The sequence below is a fragment of the Penicillium paradoxum genome, assembly GCF_028828445.1.
Source record: "Penicillium paradoxum strain IBT 22861 chromosome Unknown utg000004l_segment0_segment0, whole genome shotgun sequence".
In the NCBI taxonomy this organism is placed as follows: domain Eukaryota; kingdom Fungi; phylum Ascomycota; class Eurotiomycetes; order Eurotiales; family Aspergillaceae; genus Penicillium; species Penicillium paradoxum.
Window position 1 is genome coordinate 795385 of NW_026643182.1, and position 15043 is coordinate 810427.

The window sequence follows — 15043 nt, forward strand, 5'->3', positions numbered from 1 at the left end:
AAGGAAATTCGTTTCATGTATTCTACCGGCGAGATCGAGATCTTCTAATATCAACAAAGGTAAGATCATTTTGGATCCACATTCCCGTAGTCATCAACCCTTCGAAGTTAATTTACTTCTTGAGCTGAGCGAGCAGCTCAGCAGGGGGCTGCTGACGGTAACCCTGGGGGTTGTTCTTAGTCCAGAGCCAGAGGTCCTCGCAAGCCTGCTCGAGAGTACGCTCGGCCTTCCAGCCGAGCTCGGTGTTGGCGCGGGTGGGGTTGGCAGTGAGGTTGAGCACATCACCAGCACGGCGGGGAGCAACCTCGTAAGGCTGGTCCTTGCCGACGGCGGCGGAGAAGGCACGGATCATCTCAAAGACGGTACTGCCCTTACCAGTACCCAGGTTCCAGGCGCGCACGCCGGGGTTGTTGGCGCGCAGGAAGTTGAGGGCCTTCAGGTGGCCGTCGGCCAAATCCAGGATGTGGATGTAGTCGCGAATAGCGGTACCGTCGTGCGAAGCGTAGTCTAGTGGGGAGTGTCCATGTTAGATTTGGGATCTTCGGTCATAGTTAGGGGGGAATATGTTACATACCATCGCCGAAGACCATCAGCTTCTCGCGCTTGCCGGTGGCGACCTGTGCGAGCAGAGGGAGCAGGTTGTAGGGGACACCCTGGGGGTCCTCGCCCATGATACCGCTGGGGTGGGCACCGGCGGGGTTGAAGTAACGGAGCAGAGCACCGTTCCACTTCTTAGCCTCAGCCTCGTTGCCAGCCTTGATGGCGTTGTTGCGCTGGGCATTGATCACGTCGGTGATGGCGGTCTCGACGGCGAACTTGGTGTTACCGTAAGGGTTGGTGGGGCCGAGAGGGCAGTTCTCCGGGATAGGAATCATGTCGGGGAAGCGGGTGGCATCACCGTAAACGGTGGCGGAGCTGGAGAAGACGATGTTGGTGACATTGTACTTGACCATGGAGCGCAGGAGGTTGATGGCGCCGTAAACGTTGACCATGTAGTAGTCCAAGGGCTTCTCGCCGGACTCGCCGACGGCCTGAATTGAGACAATCAAATTAGCCATTGAATCACATATTGTTTCATAAGCTTCCCTCTCTTTATGTGATACACACCTTGAGGGCAGCGAAGTGGATCACGCTGTCAATGTCGGGGTGAGCCTCGAAGACCTTGTCGAGGGCATTCTCCACGGTGACATCGAGCTCAAAGAACTCGGCCTTCTTGCCGCAGATCAGCTCAACGCGCTTGAGTGCCTCGGGCGACGAGTTGTACAGGTTGTCGACAACGACGACCTTGTAGCCAGCCTCAAGAAGGGCGAGGGTGGTGAACGAGCCAATGTAGCCAGTGCCACTGCGGGGGAATGTTAGTTGCGATTCCAATCTAGAATACCAAGCAATTGAGCGACTGACCCAGCAACAAGAACCGAACCAGTAGGCATGATTATGGTATTTCGTGAAGCAAGTAAAAAAGATGGGGAGAGTAAAAAGCGGACGGAGGGGCAGCTGGCAACTTTTAAGGGGAAATTGGAGGTGGGGGATTATCTCTCACCACATGGCTTTACCATGACGCGGCCCAGACGATCGATGGGGTTTAATGTTGATGATGTTGATGATGTTGATATTGGATTTGCCTGTTCGCTCTATTCTGATTACCTAGGTACTGTATCTCTCTGTCTCTGTGGAATTGATGTCTTCCAAGATTGTCCCCATTCCACTGAGCATCAACGGAACATTATGTACGGAGTATATGCACCTGTATCGGCGGCTAATAGCAGTGAAATCAACCCGAACCCACTATGTTTCTCAAAACGGGAATGATAGGCAGGGAAATGCCCCGAACCTCCTGAATCTCCTGCAAACAAGACTTCGTTTCAGATGTACAAGACACAAAGAGTATTCCCGTCAGGGTTCAGCTGCCGGAAGAGCTCGGCACCCTCTATTCGAGACAACTCCACAGGCCTTACTAGGGATAATTGACATAAAAACATTGAAATTGGTATTGAAAAATAAAATAAACCGGTATGGGAGAAAAATAAAACCGGATATTGGACATGAACCAGGGCCTGTATCCCCTCGTGGTAGATCGTAGATAGTGTGCGTGATTGAGTTGCGTTTCAGCAACTAGATCCGACATGTCATATACGAGAGCCCATTGCTGAGTACTCGAAACCTCAAGACTAATTAAAGTCTGGAGACATGGAAGTCGGACAGGAGGGGACACGAAAATCCTGGTGTGGCGGCAGTGATAGTTAAATGGTCAACGTGCCGGCAGGGGTGTGACCCAAGGAGACTCATAATCAACGTAGCCCAAAAAATAACTGGGCATTATTTTAACCAAGGAGCTCAACATCCAGCCCGATGGCCCGCATGAACAGGTTAACATTGCTCAGACGCTGGCTGCCCATATCGGCAGGGAGAGTCTTGCTGTAGCCCACGGTTTCCATAACGCGATCCCTGTAAGGAATGTATTAGCATTGTTCCTGAAGATCACTGGATCGAGATAAAAACTTACTTAACGGCAATGACCAAGCGCTGCTGCTGCTCGGGACTAGCACCAATGCCCACGGCGGCGAGGAACTGCCACACATACATGTCGTCACCGGAACTAATCGAGCCGGGGAAAATGTCGTTCAACCCGAGTTCCAACGTATCGAACAGCACGTTGAACTTCTCCACCCACTGCTGCCAATCGTGCTCGGAAGCTTGACCGGCCTCCTTAACAATCTCCGCACGGCTGAGCAACATGGTCAAAATGCCCAGCCCGACCTTGGTACGAGCCACTGTCTGCACATGGGTCTGGTTGATAACCAATCCCAAAAGACCAATGATGATATTGAATGGCGCCTCATTCACGTATCCTAACAGGCAGGGCATGACGGCCAGTGAGAACAGATCAATTGCCTCACGTACACCGAGCGACGGCTGGGCCTCACCCGGCACAGGTTGGGCGAGACGAACAACATCCAAGCTATCCAGATGAACGACAATCATAGTGAGGATAGTGACACGCTGTTCTTGGTCAATATGACGGAAGATGCGAGGAATAGCCTTCTTGCCCTTGGGGTATGACAGGAATGCGATGAACGGGTGTGGTGTCGTTGAGTTAGGCACAATAGGTTCCATGACCTTCAATGACCGCCACAGCTTTTGATTGAGCGAGTGAAGCTTCTGTCTCCACTCTAGGTGTTCTTGAATTGCCTCAGCGTCTCCCTCTTCAGGGGGTGGTGGCATCGTGCGCTCCATGTCTTCCATAGCCATCAATGCACTGTAAACCCCCTCGAGGTTGGTAAGAATTGATTTGCGGTCACTGAGACTGAGATCCGACTGCAACTTCTTGGGTTTGGGTCCCTCTGAGCTGTCAGGGCGTTTTATGTTCAGCATCGGCTTAGGCGCCTTGGCATTGCTGAATGAGATCTTGCCCAAGCTGCCTTCGATGATGAGCTGCTTGTTTTTAGGCTTGGCCTTTGCAGCCTCAACTGCGCGCTGGACCTGCTGCTGCATTCGCTGCATGTGGTTATCGGCACTCTGGAAATTGCCACGGCGATGTCCGCCAAGCCGGTTACCTGTCTGGAGGAGATATGTTTGGGCGAAGTGACCCAGAGGCTGGTGGGGATGTTGGCGTGGGGCACCCCGAATCTGGCTGTAGACTTGGTAGTAGAAGTCTTCCGCCAACACGGCCTCAGGGTCCGAATCTGCGACATTTCCAGCAGCAGCAACTAGCTGTTGCAACTGAATCCGAGTAATGAAGTTCTTGTCCTGGGGTGTCATCAGACCGTTGCCTCGAGACAAGAGGAAGATTTTGTGGTTGCGCTTCGCCCGCTTGGCATCTTCCACCAAATAAGCATTGCGCTGCTCTTCCGTCAGGTGCATCAATTGCTGCGGGTTGGTGATCACCGGCATTCCGTTATTGGAGCCCCGGTTGTGGGGTGGCAGTTGTTGATGCTGAGAAGGTTGCACCTGCTGGGGATGCTGAGAGCGCTGGCCCTGGGGCTGGCCCTGTGATGGACCGGCATGACGTGGGCCAGGCGGCGGCATATTTTGCGGAGGAAGATTGGCATTCTGCATCATATGCAGCGGCCCGCTAGGAGGAATATGTCCAGGGCCACCATAGAGCTCTGGCATGCCAGGCGGTGGGTGCTGCATTTGCGGGGGTAGGTGACCTTGCTTCATCTGTGCATGGAGGAACTCCGGAGGCACTGGAGCGAATCCATCCGGAAGGTTCTGAAGGTGCTGGGGTTGAGGGGGGGTACTGAGGCTCCACCATGGACCTCATAAAGGCTTCTGCGGCTGGAGTCGCGGTATTGTGGCCATGGTGACGCATCTGCGCCTCAACCTCTTCCAAGCTCATCATCTTCCGACTCGGGGCAGGAACCACAACAGCAGGTTCAACCTTCTTCTGCGAGACACCCCACACACTAGATTTGGCTTGCAAATCTGGAATATATCCAGGATCCGAGTACTTCTCGTAGCCGGAGCGCTTGGTGGTCTGTGTGGCAGCGGGTTGAACGGGTTGGGCCGCGGGCTGGGGAGCGACTCGAGCTGCATTGGGATTCTGTAGGCTGTAGCGAATCTGTTCTTCGCCAATAGCGTCGGAAACCTGAGCAGTCTTTCCAAAGAAATCAAAGTCTCTTCCAACCGAGGTGTCGGCGCCACTTCCGCCAAACGTGTCATCGTTGAACTCATCCTGGTCGTCGGGAAGCTGGTCTCCTAAACCATCGTAGGTATCCTCGAAGTCAATGCTAGATGGGAATGAGCACAATTCCTGCTTTTCAAGCCAAAATAGGATAAGCTCACACGTCGTCATCCTCCAGCGCATTAGCTCGGGCAATGTCCGCGAAGGGATCTGGATTTTCGAAGAACCCCCTGGCCCCGGAACTATCGCGGTCCCTGGGCAGGGTGGTATCGAAGCCAAAGAAAGCCATCTTTGGCTCGGATGAGAAAGGATGGGAATGAGGTGGGGAGGTGAATAGCTTAGGGGGGGGGGGAGTTGAGGAAAGGTGCGATGGATGACCGGGAAGTTCTGGAGTGTGGATGCCTCAGGCAGCAGCCGTCTGCCAAGCCACAATGTCGATCTCTCTGATGCGCAGCTTCGCGATGATGCCGAATTGGAAAAAAGAATTCATCATTACATGAGGTTCTAAGGAGTCCAAGAGGGATTCCTGATGAGAAACCGAAGGGCTGTTCGAGTCCCTAGAATCTACACCCTACAATGCCCCCTTCTATCCCCATTCCTCGTATAGTCACAATAACACGAGTCAACCAAGATTACCTTAGTATACAAAGTACAATGAGACAGGAGAATCCTTGCCCTTTTGTCTCCTGAGAGTGGGTTTGACATCATCGCGGCTGTCTGGGATCAAATGAAGACGCATCAAGAGAATCCACACGGGCCAAACCTCAGCGTTAATAATATCCCCTGGTCAAATCGAAACTCTGGAATGTCTTAAATTGGGTGACCCCAAGTGGCTGAAAGCGGTTGTCACTGTCTTGCGCGGCCTTTCTTCTCTTTCACCTGTAATCTCCCCCCTAAATCACCTTTGGGATCTCTGAGCCTCTAATCTTTGCTTTGATCCCGTTTCCCATTGATGTCGCTCGCTTTTTAATTTGGATCGGCCCCAACTGCGTTGGCCCTGACCTCTGTTGTTGCCTTGCCACTGAACGGGGACCTCATCCTCCTCTCCCCCCCCCCCCCACATCACCATGTCTGTTTCTATTCGATATGCGCGCTATCTTGTCTTTGCCTTCATGGTAGGTCGTTATCCTCTTGGCTCGGTGGCCATTCGCGAATGCCCAGTGCTAATGATGAATAGGCATTGGCGGTCTTCTTCCTCTTCTCAAAATCCTCCATCCCCATTCCTACCACCAGTTTGACCTCCCCTGCAACGAAGACCCCACCGACTTACGACTCCGTCAAGTCTCAAAAACCCGACGTTATCGGTTCGCACCATGGCGAACGCGTTAATGCCACCTTTGTCACACTAGCGCGCAACTCCGACCTTTGGGAGATGGTCAAATCTATCCGAACCATCGAAGATCGTTTCAACCGCAACTACAACTATGATTGGGTGTTCCTCAACGACGACGAGTTTGATGACGAGTTCAAAAAATTGACCACCGCATTGATCTCGGGCAAAACCCATTACGGTGTTATTCCCAAGGAACACTGGTCGTACCCAGAGTGGATCGACAAGGAAAAGGCCAAGGATGCGCGCGAGGAAATGGACCGCAAGAAGATCATTTACGGTGGTTCCGAGAGTTACCGTCATATGTGCCGTTATGAGTCTGGTTTCTTCTTCCGCCATCCACTCATGATGAACTATGAGTACTACTGGCGCGTCGAACCTAGCGTCGAGCTCTTCTGTGATATCGACTCCGATCCATTCCGCTTCATGAAGGAAAACAAAAAGAAGTACAGCTTCGTTATCAGTCTGTACGAGTACATGGCTACGATTCCTACACTGTGGGATAGTGTGAAGAAGTTCACGAGTAACCACCCCGAGTATGTCTCCGAGGGAAATGCCATGGATTTCATCAGCGACGATGGTGGAGAAACATACAACAAGTGCCATTTCGTAAGTCATTTGAATTGGGTTAGACTTTACCCCTACTAACTTTCACGCCAGTGGTCAAACTTTGAGATCGGCAGTCTAGAATGGCTTCGATCCGACGCATACATTGAGTATTTCACATCTTTGGACAAGGATGGCGGTTTCTTCTATGAGCGATGGGGTGATGCACCAGTTCACTCTATCGCTGCCTCGCTCATGTTGAAGAAAGAGGAGGTCCACTTCTGGGACGATATCGCCTATTACCATGTTCCATTCACGCATTGCCCAACGGATGAGAAGAAGCGACTGGACTTGAGATGTTCTTGCCAGGCGAAAGACAACTTCGACTGGAAGGACTATTCCTGTAAGCTCATAGCCCTGCGATTCAGACATTCAGAGCGATACCAACTAATCATGACATAGGCACCAAGAAGTGGTTCGATATCAACAAAATGCAAAAGCCAAACGGATGGGATAAGAATTATGACTGATTTTCTTCTCATGATCACGGCTTTGGGTCTATCAACGGATGGAAGTCTCCTTGTTAGTGACAATGCGCGCGGGTCGGTAGCCCCTCGTCTGGATCTGAAGAGCCGCGTATCTCGGAAGCTGACAGTGTCACCCATTTGCGCGGCACTTGCAAAACCACTCGGCCAAATCTACGTGTATTTCCCCTGCTGCTCTACTAATGGTGGGTGTCACACCTGAATACACCAAAAGGCTATTCGAGAGTTTACCATGCTGGGACACAAAACTGCAAGGTCCATGGTTTACTAATTTGTTCTGATTCCCGTCACGATGATATTCCCGGGAGCTTTGTCTTCGATGTCTGACATGTGTTACTATGGATTTTGGAGCGTTCGTCCGTGTTTAGGGTTTGTTTCGTTGCATACATCCGGAGTAAAGCTGAGATTCCCAGAACTATTTTCTATACTATCAAAAATTCCAAAGATTTCAAGAACACGATCGAGTCGAAAGGACTTGAAGAGATATATAAAAATAAACAGTCGCAATTCGTAGTGTTACATGCATATATGAACAGAAACAGGTTGCTCATGCGAAGAGCACAAAATGTCAAATCAAAATAGGAGCCCAATGATCTCTTATACAACAGCAGATCCGGTAAGGCCAAAAATTGTATAATCAAACAAGCAGATTAATTATAATCAACCTGCATCCCCGAATCCATTTTAGTTGGCCTTGGGCTTCTTCGCACCGTACTTCGAGCGACTCGTCATGCGGCTTCCAACACCACCCTAGTAACACTGAATTAGCAGATGATCTCAAGATATCATAGTACCCAGGCACGGGGATACAGCGATAAAGGCAGAAAGAAGAACTTACCAAATCCATCGCACCACGAACAAGGGTATACTTCACACCGGGACAATCCTGAGCACGTCCACCACGGACCTGGACAACACTGTGCTGCTGGATATTGTGGCCTACAATTTATCCGAATTAGCCAAAAATCCTCTCTTTAGAACCCAGCACCAGCATAGAAATCAGATCCCAATGCCAATGCTAGTTTTAGTTGTAAATCTTACCTTCACCGGGAATATAAGCAGTGATAACCTTCCCAGAACTCAACCGGACTCTTGCGACCTTCCTCTCACCGGAGTTAGGCTTCTTGGGCTTGGTGATACCGGTCTTAAGACAGACACCCTTGAGACCAGGCGTGTTCTTCAGCGCCGGGGAGCGACCACGGCGAGCCCGCTGGCCGGTACGGATACCGCGGCGGACCTGGTTGTATGTAGCGCGGATGATAGGCGAGCTAGAGAATTGGCGCTTGGACACCGAGGAGAGGCCGAAGGCGGCTGTGGTGCGGAATACAGGTTGGAAGTTGAAGCGGGAGGTGATCGGGGATTGTTTCGAGGCGAAGGAGTTGGCGGGAGATGTGGTGAGGGTGCGGCGGAGGAGAGGGGATGAAGCCGCAGGACGGTGGACGAGAGTCCGCAGGGCCCGGAGGGCAATCGGGGAGAGTAATTGGGGCATTTTGGGTTGGTCTGTTGCGTTCGGTTTTGCGGGTTGAATCTATCGCGATAGAATTGATTTGGCCGGCGGAGGGCACGTGACTGGATTTGGGGGGAGTTGCGCTGGCGGTTCCTGTGCCTTGCCGGAGGAGCTGGACGCGCTGCTTCTCTGCCTGAAGCATCATCGGCGGTGTCATCTTGCATCCTCCCTATTATCTTGTTTTTACTCTTTATCTCCCCTACGAGCTTTAAGCAGACCTCCGGCTGTCCAATTTGTGATTCTGTGCTTGAAACCGAAGACCTAGTATCCTCCATCCCGTCATCATGGTACGTTATCAAGCTACGGACCCCGGGACCTTTGACCCTAGAGTCCAGCCCATAAGGAAGCAGCTCAACCAAATAAGCACCCTCTTCAAAATCCAACTTCGCCCCTTCAGTCTAACTCGAATTCCATCTCTTCATAACCCCCATAAACTAACAACAATAGTCCCTCCGCATCGCCCCCCCAAGCGGTAACGCAACACAGACCAGCAACCTCACAACTCGACAAGCAGGCCTACAAGCCGCCCGCCCATCAAAGGGCGCCCCTTCAGCCCCAGGTCTGCCCGATACTCTCCGCAACAAGCTCACGCAGCCCGCAACCGCCCACGCATCGTCGACAAACGCCGGCGGCGACATCCCGTCATCGACACACCCTCTCGAGGCACGTCTGCTGGCATGGCGGGCAACCCAGGACGCAATGAAGATGGAGGGTCTGCGCCGTGCATACGGAATTGCCGAGCCAGTCCGTCGCGGCATGGAGCTGAAGATCGTGCGGGATGGCACTTTCCGGCCTGCTGTGCTCGGCGGTATGAGGGGTGGTAATATCCACGAGGATATTCTGACTATTGGAGGTCGGGATACGGAGTGCCAGTGGGAGGATATTTATCAGGGTATGTCTCATCTCCTGGAGTTTTGGTTTTCGGGGGTATGTTTGGCTGACTTGCGTTTTCTTTTAGGTGATGACCTCCGTGAGCCGCCTTCCTTCCATGATGAGATGGAGAAGAGGCTCAAGATGGATTTCTAAATGCTTTCTCATGATATGGTGTTCTTATGTTTTCTCTGCGTTTTCTCCGTCGACATGCCCTACTATTCTCCTCTTACGTCCCCTGTCATACTTCTTCCGTATGTCGTCAAATAGAATGATAGATGACTGGATTTGATGCACTATGAATTCCCTGGCTGTCTGTCGTTGAGCAAGACACTGGTGCGTTCGATACATTGAATCAATCCATGATTTATCTCTGCCAACGATTATCTCCATGTGTGACATCATCGAACCCTTCATAGCAACGAACGGCTAGCTATTCGGGGTCATAAATATGTCGACCTAGAATCCTCTAGGACGCAATGCCAACTAAGACTGCAGGAACATACATGCACTTGAGAAGTTATTTAATATGTGACAAAGAAACCTGTCAACTCCACAAACACCCTGTACACTACGACTAACCCGCACAGAGCGGTTAGCAAAGGCAAGCAAAGGAACGAGAGGCGAGGAACGGGAGGGAGAAGAGGTAGAAAAAGGTGGGGGTCAAAGTCGTAAATACACGAGATTCCATGAGCGGAACCATACAGATAATAGGTAAAACAGAAAGAAAGAGAAGGAAAGTCGGATTGGAGGGGGTATATATCGAGAAATTGGGAAGTCGGACAGGCAGAAGGAGGAAGGACAATGGTGAAAACGATGCGGAACAGCAAAGAATGGATCTCGGACCGAACCCCCGTGGAAACATAGTCGACAACACGAAGCACTCTAGCAGAAGGATTCCATGGGATAGATGAATCGTGGCTCGTATGGCGATCCAAATAAAGGGAAAGGCCGAAAATGGCCAGAAATGTGAGAGATATGACAAGCCGGACATGATCTCAGCACGGAGATCCACTCAGAAAGAAATGTCCAAATGCCGGTTCTGGAGCGCACATGTTCAACGACAACAGGAACCAGCCTCGACAGGGCAAGGGCATTGTTCCTGCTTCCAGGCAGGTATTAGGCGAATCGCGGTCATGACTAGCGGATTAAAATAGGGCAAGGTGCTGGCAGAAGATGAGCAAGGCAGGGAAAGCGGGGATATTAGTGTGAAAGGAGTTGGCAGCAGACGGCATGAATTTTGGGAGTATGCCGTCTGCGCTTGAACTTGATGGTTCGAGCGGCGAGATTATAGGATCACACAGCGACATCCAGGGCTGCGCTCGCTGGCTTCGCGCTCCCGGCTGTACTGTGCCTTAGCTCCTTTGGCATCTTCGTCATCGACGACTTCTTGTGGCTTCACAGTCATGTGTACGACATTAGGGTGGTCTTTGCTGAACCTGGAGTCTGTTTGGTGCATTAGAATCAAGATCAACACTCGTCGCAAACAGGAACAATGACGACATACCAGAAATAGGCGATTTATCATCCAACAACTTCCCGAATGAGATAAGTCGAATAGAGCTCGGTGATGTGGGACGAGTTTCCCAATCTGCAACGGTAAAAGTGTCAGCTTAACTGGTCTCGTTGCATATACATATCCCGAGGTGTTCTGGCCATGCCATCACCATGCGGAGGTCGAGATCAAGCTTACCAGATCGCCATTCGCGCCAGATCAGCTCTTTTAGAGTATAAACACTCATCAGGAACGGATCAAAGTTCTCAACATTGACCGATCGCTTTCTTAGATATTTACCATCGATGGTAAAGGGGTGCCGCGATCCAGTCGTCAACAGCAGCGTTATCGCCAATGATGGACCAGCATCCTCCTCGACTTCCTTCCCCGAGCCATCATCAGAGTGCTCGGTTGAGGTTTCGGGCGCGGTCTTTGGCTCGTCGGTATCCATTGAGGGCGGTGTATTAGTTTGTCCCAGCACGACAGCAGGTACGTTGTCTGAAACAGTTTGAGAAGTGGTGGTGGTACTTGGCGATGTCACGGGGGCGGGCTCGCTTTCGCCACTGGGGCCAGTTGCGGGGTGGAGCTGGGTCTGGTTCGCGGCGGCTGTCTGTTCGAATGGCTGGGCGGAAGAAATGGACGTATCAGCGACAGGGTCTGGTCGGGCAGGAAGCTCCGTGGTTGGTGCTGTGGACTGTTGATCATGCGGAGATGCAATGGTCGGGTTTTGGGGATTGGCGTTCGCGTTGGCCCCCGGCTCCGGGTGGTCGGTTGTAGACATGATGAGGATGCCCCGATGGCAGCTGACAATTGACTTTTCCCCAGGAGAAAGGGGAAACAGTGTCAACGGAGATCCGGAGCGGTTTCGAGGGAGCTGGAATGGGGGCAGAGAGGTAGAGAGAGAGGAAGAGACCGGTTCCCAGATGTGAGGAGTCGACTAAGCGGGAGGCGCAATAATGCCTCAACTAGTGGCTGTGGACGAAGTGGCTGTAGAATTCTTCCAAACGATACTCAGGTCTCTCGGTTGGAGGTTGAAGAAGGAGAGAAGGCAAAAGGCAATAGGGGATCGGCAAAGCCTAAAGACAGGGCCAAGTTGACCCTGGTTGAACCTGGGCAATAATAGTCTCAGATTCTTCCCCTATTTTTCAGACTCTCAAAAAGAAACCTCGTTAATTTTGAATGTCAATTGAAGATCTGGGGAGACTAGAGGGTTCTGAGGCCAAGATGAGGCCCATCGAGCTTGTTTGTATGCTATAGTAGTTCTGTGCATCTCTGGATAGTCGCATGGAAAAAGAGACAGGTCACTTTTCTCCACAGAGCTCTGTGCTCTGTGCTCCGTACAACGAAAAGGCCCTCAACACAATTTAGATTTTGCAATGGTACTGTGCATTAGAAGTCATGGATTCTATTCCGTATGTATACATGTATCCCATATCTCATACATGCTAGGTATCGTGAAGCCGAATAGTCTAGTCTGGGAAGTATCGAACACCCTCCATTGCCAGGTTCAAGCAGGTCAGTCCGTATTGGAATGTCTGGCAAACAGACACGGTCGCACACAAGGGGCACCTTGACATCGGGATCAAAGAAAGAGGCACTTCTCAGCCACGCATAAGACTCGTGGTGCATATGCAGGGGAAAGGATTAGTCGGATCATAGAAACGATGCATGCAGATAGGTGGGTACTGGTGGAGCACATGGATATTAAGAGGGAAGGTAAAGATAGGAACATCCGATTCAAAGTCGCTGATGTTGGAGCCGTGCGTGATTCGTGCAATTAATTTTCCTACATGTCTGTGTTTCTGGAGGGCCCGGTCCAGGATGCAATATGGGGAGGGGGTAAGCCGGTAGCCGAAATACGTTGATAGATCATGGGTCTTGGGTTGAGAGGGTTGCCTTGTGCGGGTCTTCAATCCTCACAAGAGCAAGCAACCTAGATCCAACCGGCATACTGGTCTAGCATTTCGTTCTTCGCGCCCTCGGATCCGTGCTGCACACCTAGCAGTCGCACGTTGCCGATCTTGCCTCCAAAGTCATCCTCGATCGTGCTCGTCCAGTTCGCAAGGTGGTCTCTCAGCCGCGCAATTACAGTGGGATCATCCCGGATGAGGAGGGCGATAGCATCGTATCCTCCAGCTCCGGGTACAACGCCTCCAATAACACCCTCGATCTCTGAAACACTGTCTAGCAGCTCGGTCTGCACACTCGGTTCAATGGGGACGCCCGTCCGGCGGGTCAGAGTGCGAATATGCTGGCGTGTTCGCTGAATTAGGCTGCGAACATCGGAGAAGTCACCTGCGGGATTGGCATCGGGATGTTGAGCCTGGCGCTTGAGCTCTTGGCGCAGTCGCTCGTTATTATTCTGGAGGCTAGCCCAGAGAATATCCGCTTCTTTGCGGTTCTCGTTTCGCCAGGCCAGGACTTTCTTAACCATTGAGGGTGTCTGGGACCCACAGTCCACGTCACACAAAACCAACTGCATTCCACGGGGTAGCTGCATGCCAAAGTCAACGCACTCGGTATCCCATGGGTGGTCGGGATTAGAGTCCTCCACAATAGGGAACAGACGTTCCTCGAAACCAGGCGAGCCTACATCGCCGAGGGACTCCAGCATTGATGGGGAGAACCGTCGGTAGAGGCACGAACCGTAGACTGCGCTAGCAACGTCGAATCCAGATCCAACCTTGCCCTGCGCTGCACAATGAGCCGCTTGAGCGAGATTGTGGAGCTTATCACGACCAGCACCGAGGTCCTCGGGCTGCATAGTACGGTGAATGACCAGAGCGGAAACAAGAGCAGTAACCAGCGCAGCTGAAGAGCCCAATCCCGTCTTGTGAGCCTCGAAAAGGGGCACCCCGAAATTGACAAAGCGCCCGCCACGTCCCTGCGCGGCTGGACCCTTGGAAGCGGCAGTCTCCGAGTAATAATCGCTGTCAGCCATGATGGTGACCGACAAGGAGCCAAAGTCCTTGGAGTCGGCAACGTAGCTGATATAGGTCAATGCATAGCTGAGAGAGGTCTCGACAAATGGATTGTGCGGCCTAGCGATGGTAGGATCATATTAGCCATGAGCTTCAGCAAAAGATAGCGACAACCAAACATACCCATCACCCTTCTGGATGACCTTGACACCCCCACCATTCTCGCATCGCTGCACACCATATTCCCACACCGCATCAACAAATTGCGGTGATCGTACGACAATGGTATCCTCGGCATCCTGATCCTCGGCAGCACCGCATCCAGAGAGCGCCTCGGCGCTAACAGCAGGCCCAGAGCTTGATACCCCGCGGCGGTGACCCCTCCTTAGCTGTTGAACAATAACATGAATGCGGGCATCGAGCGCAAAGACGGTACCCGTGTAGCCACGGTCGAGCACAAGATAGCCACCAGTTAGCAGGACCTTGCCGGGCGCAGACAACGCCGTAACGGAAGACGGTAGAGGCGACATTGAGTATTGGGATATGTATTGGAGATTGGGGGGATTGTTGTGGGGGAGAAAAAAAGCCGGGAACTATGGGGCGCTTGGAGAATAGGGATTGCCCCGCGATCACGAGTATTGAAGCAGATATTCTTGGAATCTTGGAGAGTGCGTTGGCTTACGCTTCCGTGCAGATGCAGCTCAGAGATCGAACCTTTCAGGGCTATCAGGAGACAAGGGTGTATGGAATTCTCCTAAAAGGGACTAGTGGGGATTTCCATGTTGCACCACAGGAACCCCAATTGGCCGGCTCGTCGAGATCGAGATGAGGTAAGCAGGCTTGGCATCCTCGCATCACGTGCAGGATGTGGATCCAACGTTTCATTTGGATCAAGGTTTTTGGCTGATGACTAATCACGGTCATGATTTCATGATACCTCATGTCTCTCTGCCAACATGGAAGTAAGAATGTACGCCGTACTAAGGTTGTATGCAGGTGATTTCCTTTCTCTCCCCCTTCGCTGGTTCGTGGATCCAAACCTTTACTCCAAGGTATTTTTGAAAAATATATATTATGGTCAACTATCAAACTGTTGTAGATGCAATCCCATGAAACTCCAACCTGCTCAACAAGAAACCCCTCTGGCCTCTGGGAAATAAATAAAAATGACACCCAAAAATGAAGAATGAAACCCAAACTCCCAA

At 51.7% G+C, this 15043-nt stretch overlaps 7 protein-coding genes across 7 annotated transcripts; 2 read left to right on the plus strand and 5 right to left on the minus strand.

The window, feature by feature from the left end:
* Window positions 1-112: 112 nt before the first annotated feature.
* Window positions 113-1430, minus strand: N7457_004039 (NAD-dependent epimerase/dehydratase family protein; the record flags this gene model as incomplete). Its single annotated transcript, XM_057175084.1, has 4 exons — window positions 113-507; window positions 575-1031; window positions 1108-1342; window positions 1402-1430. 4 exons carry the CDS (start codon window positions 1428-1430, stop codon window positions 113-115), a joined length of 1116 nt encoding a protein of 371 aa, XP_057032131.1.
* Window positions 1431-2321: 891 nt separating this feature from the next.
* On the minus strand, window positions 2322-4913 carry N7457_004040 (deadenylation-dependent mRNA-decapping factor PAT1; the record flags this gene model as incomplete). The annotated part of the gene is given in 4 exon segments (XM_057175085.1): window positions 2322-2445; window positions 2504-4240; window positions 4260-4730; window positions 4786-4913. 4 exon segments carry the CDS (start codon window positions 4911-4913, stop codon window positions 2322-2324), a joined length of 2460 nt encoding a protein of 819 aa, XP_057032132.1.
* Window positions 4914-5691: 778 nt separating this feature from the next.
* On the plus strand, window positions 5692-7030 carry N7457_004041 (glycosyltransferase family 15 protein; the record flags this gene model as incomplete). The annotated part of the gene is made up of 4 exons (XM_057175086.1): window positions 5692-5739; window positions 5802-6563; window positions 6615-6903; window positions 6963-7030. The coding sequence occupies 4 exons, from the start codon at window positions 5692-5694 to the stop codon at window positions 7028-7030; spliced, it is 1167 nt and encodes a 388-aa protein (XP_057032133.1).
* A 699-nt stretch (window positions 7031-7729) lies between these two features.
* On the minus strand, window positions 7730-8534 carry N7457_004042 (mitochondrial 37S ribosomal protein uS12m; the record flags this gene model as incomplete). Its single annotated transcript, XM_057175087.1, has 3 exons — window positions 7730-7795; window positions 7884-7984; window positions 8087-8534. 3 exons carry the CDS (start codon window positions 8532-8534, stop codon window positions 7730-7732), a joined length of 615 nt encoding a protein of 204 aa, XP_057032134.1.
* A 302-nt stretch (window positions 8535-8836) lies between these two features.
* Window positions 8837-9578, plus strand: N7457_004043 (proteasome maturation protein; the record flags this gene model as incomplete). Its single annotated transcript, XM_057175088.1, has 3 exons — window positions 8837-8839; window positions 9000-9444; window positions 9511-9578. The coding sequence occupies 3 exons, from the start codon at window positions 8837-8839 to the stop codon at window positions 9576-9578; spliced, it is 516 nt and encodes a 171-aa protein (XP_057032135.1).
* A 1132-nt stretch (window positions 9579-10710) lies between these two features.
* On the minus strand, window positions 10711-11698 carry N7457_004044 (uncharacterized protein; the record flags this gene model as incomplete). The annotated part of the gene is made up of 3 exons (XM_057175089.1): window positions 10711-10868; window positions 10930-11013; window positions 11116-11698. 3 exons carry the CDS (start codon window positions 11696-11698, stop codon window positions 10711-10713), a joined length of 825 nt encoding a protein of 274 aa, XP_057032136.1.
* A 1152-nt stretch (window positions 11699-12850) lies between these two features.
* Window positions 12851-14368, minus strand: erg8 (phosphomevalonate kinase; the record flags this gene model as incomplete). Its single annotated transcript, XM_057175090.1, has 2 exons — window positions 12851-13958; window positions 14022-14368. 2 exons carry the CDS (start codon window positions 14366-14368, stop codon window positions 12851-12853), a joined length of 1455 nt encoding a protein of 484 aa, XP_057032137.1.
* Window positions 14369-15043: the final 675 nt, after the last annotated feature.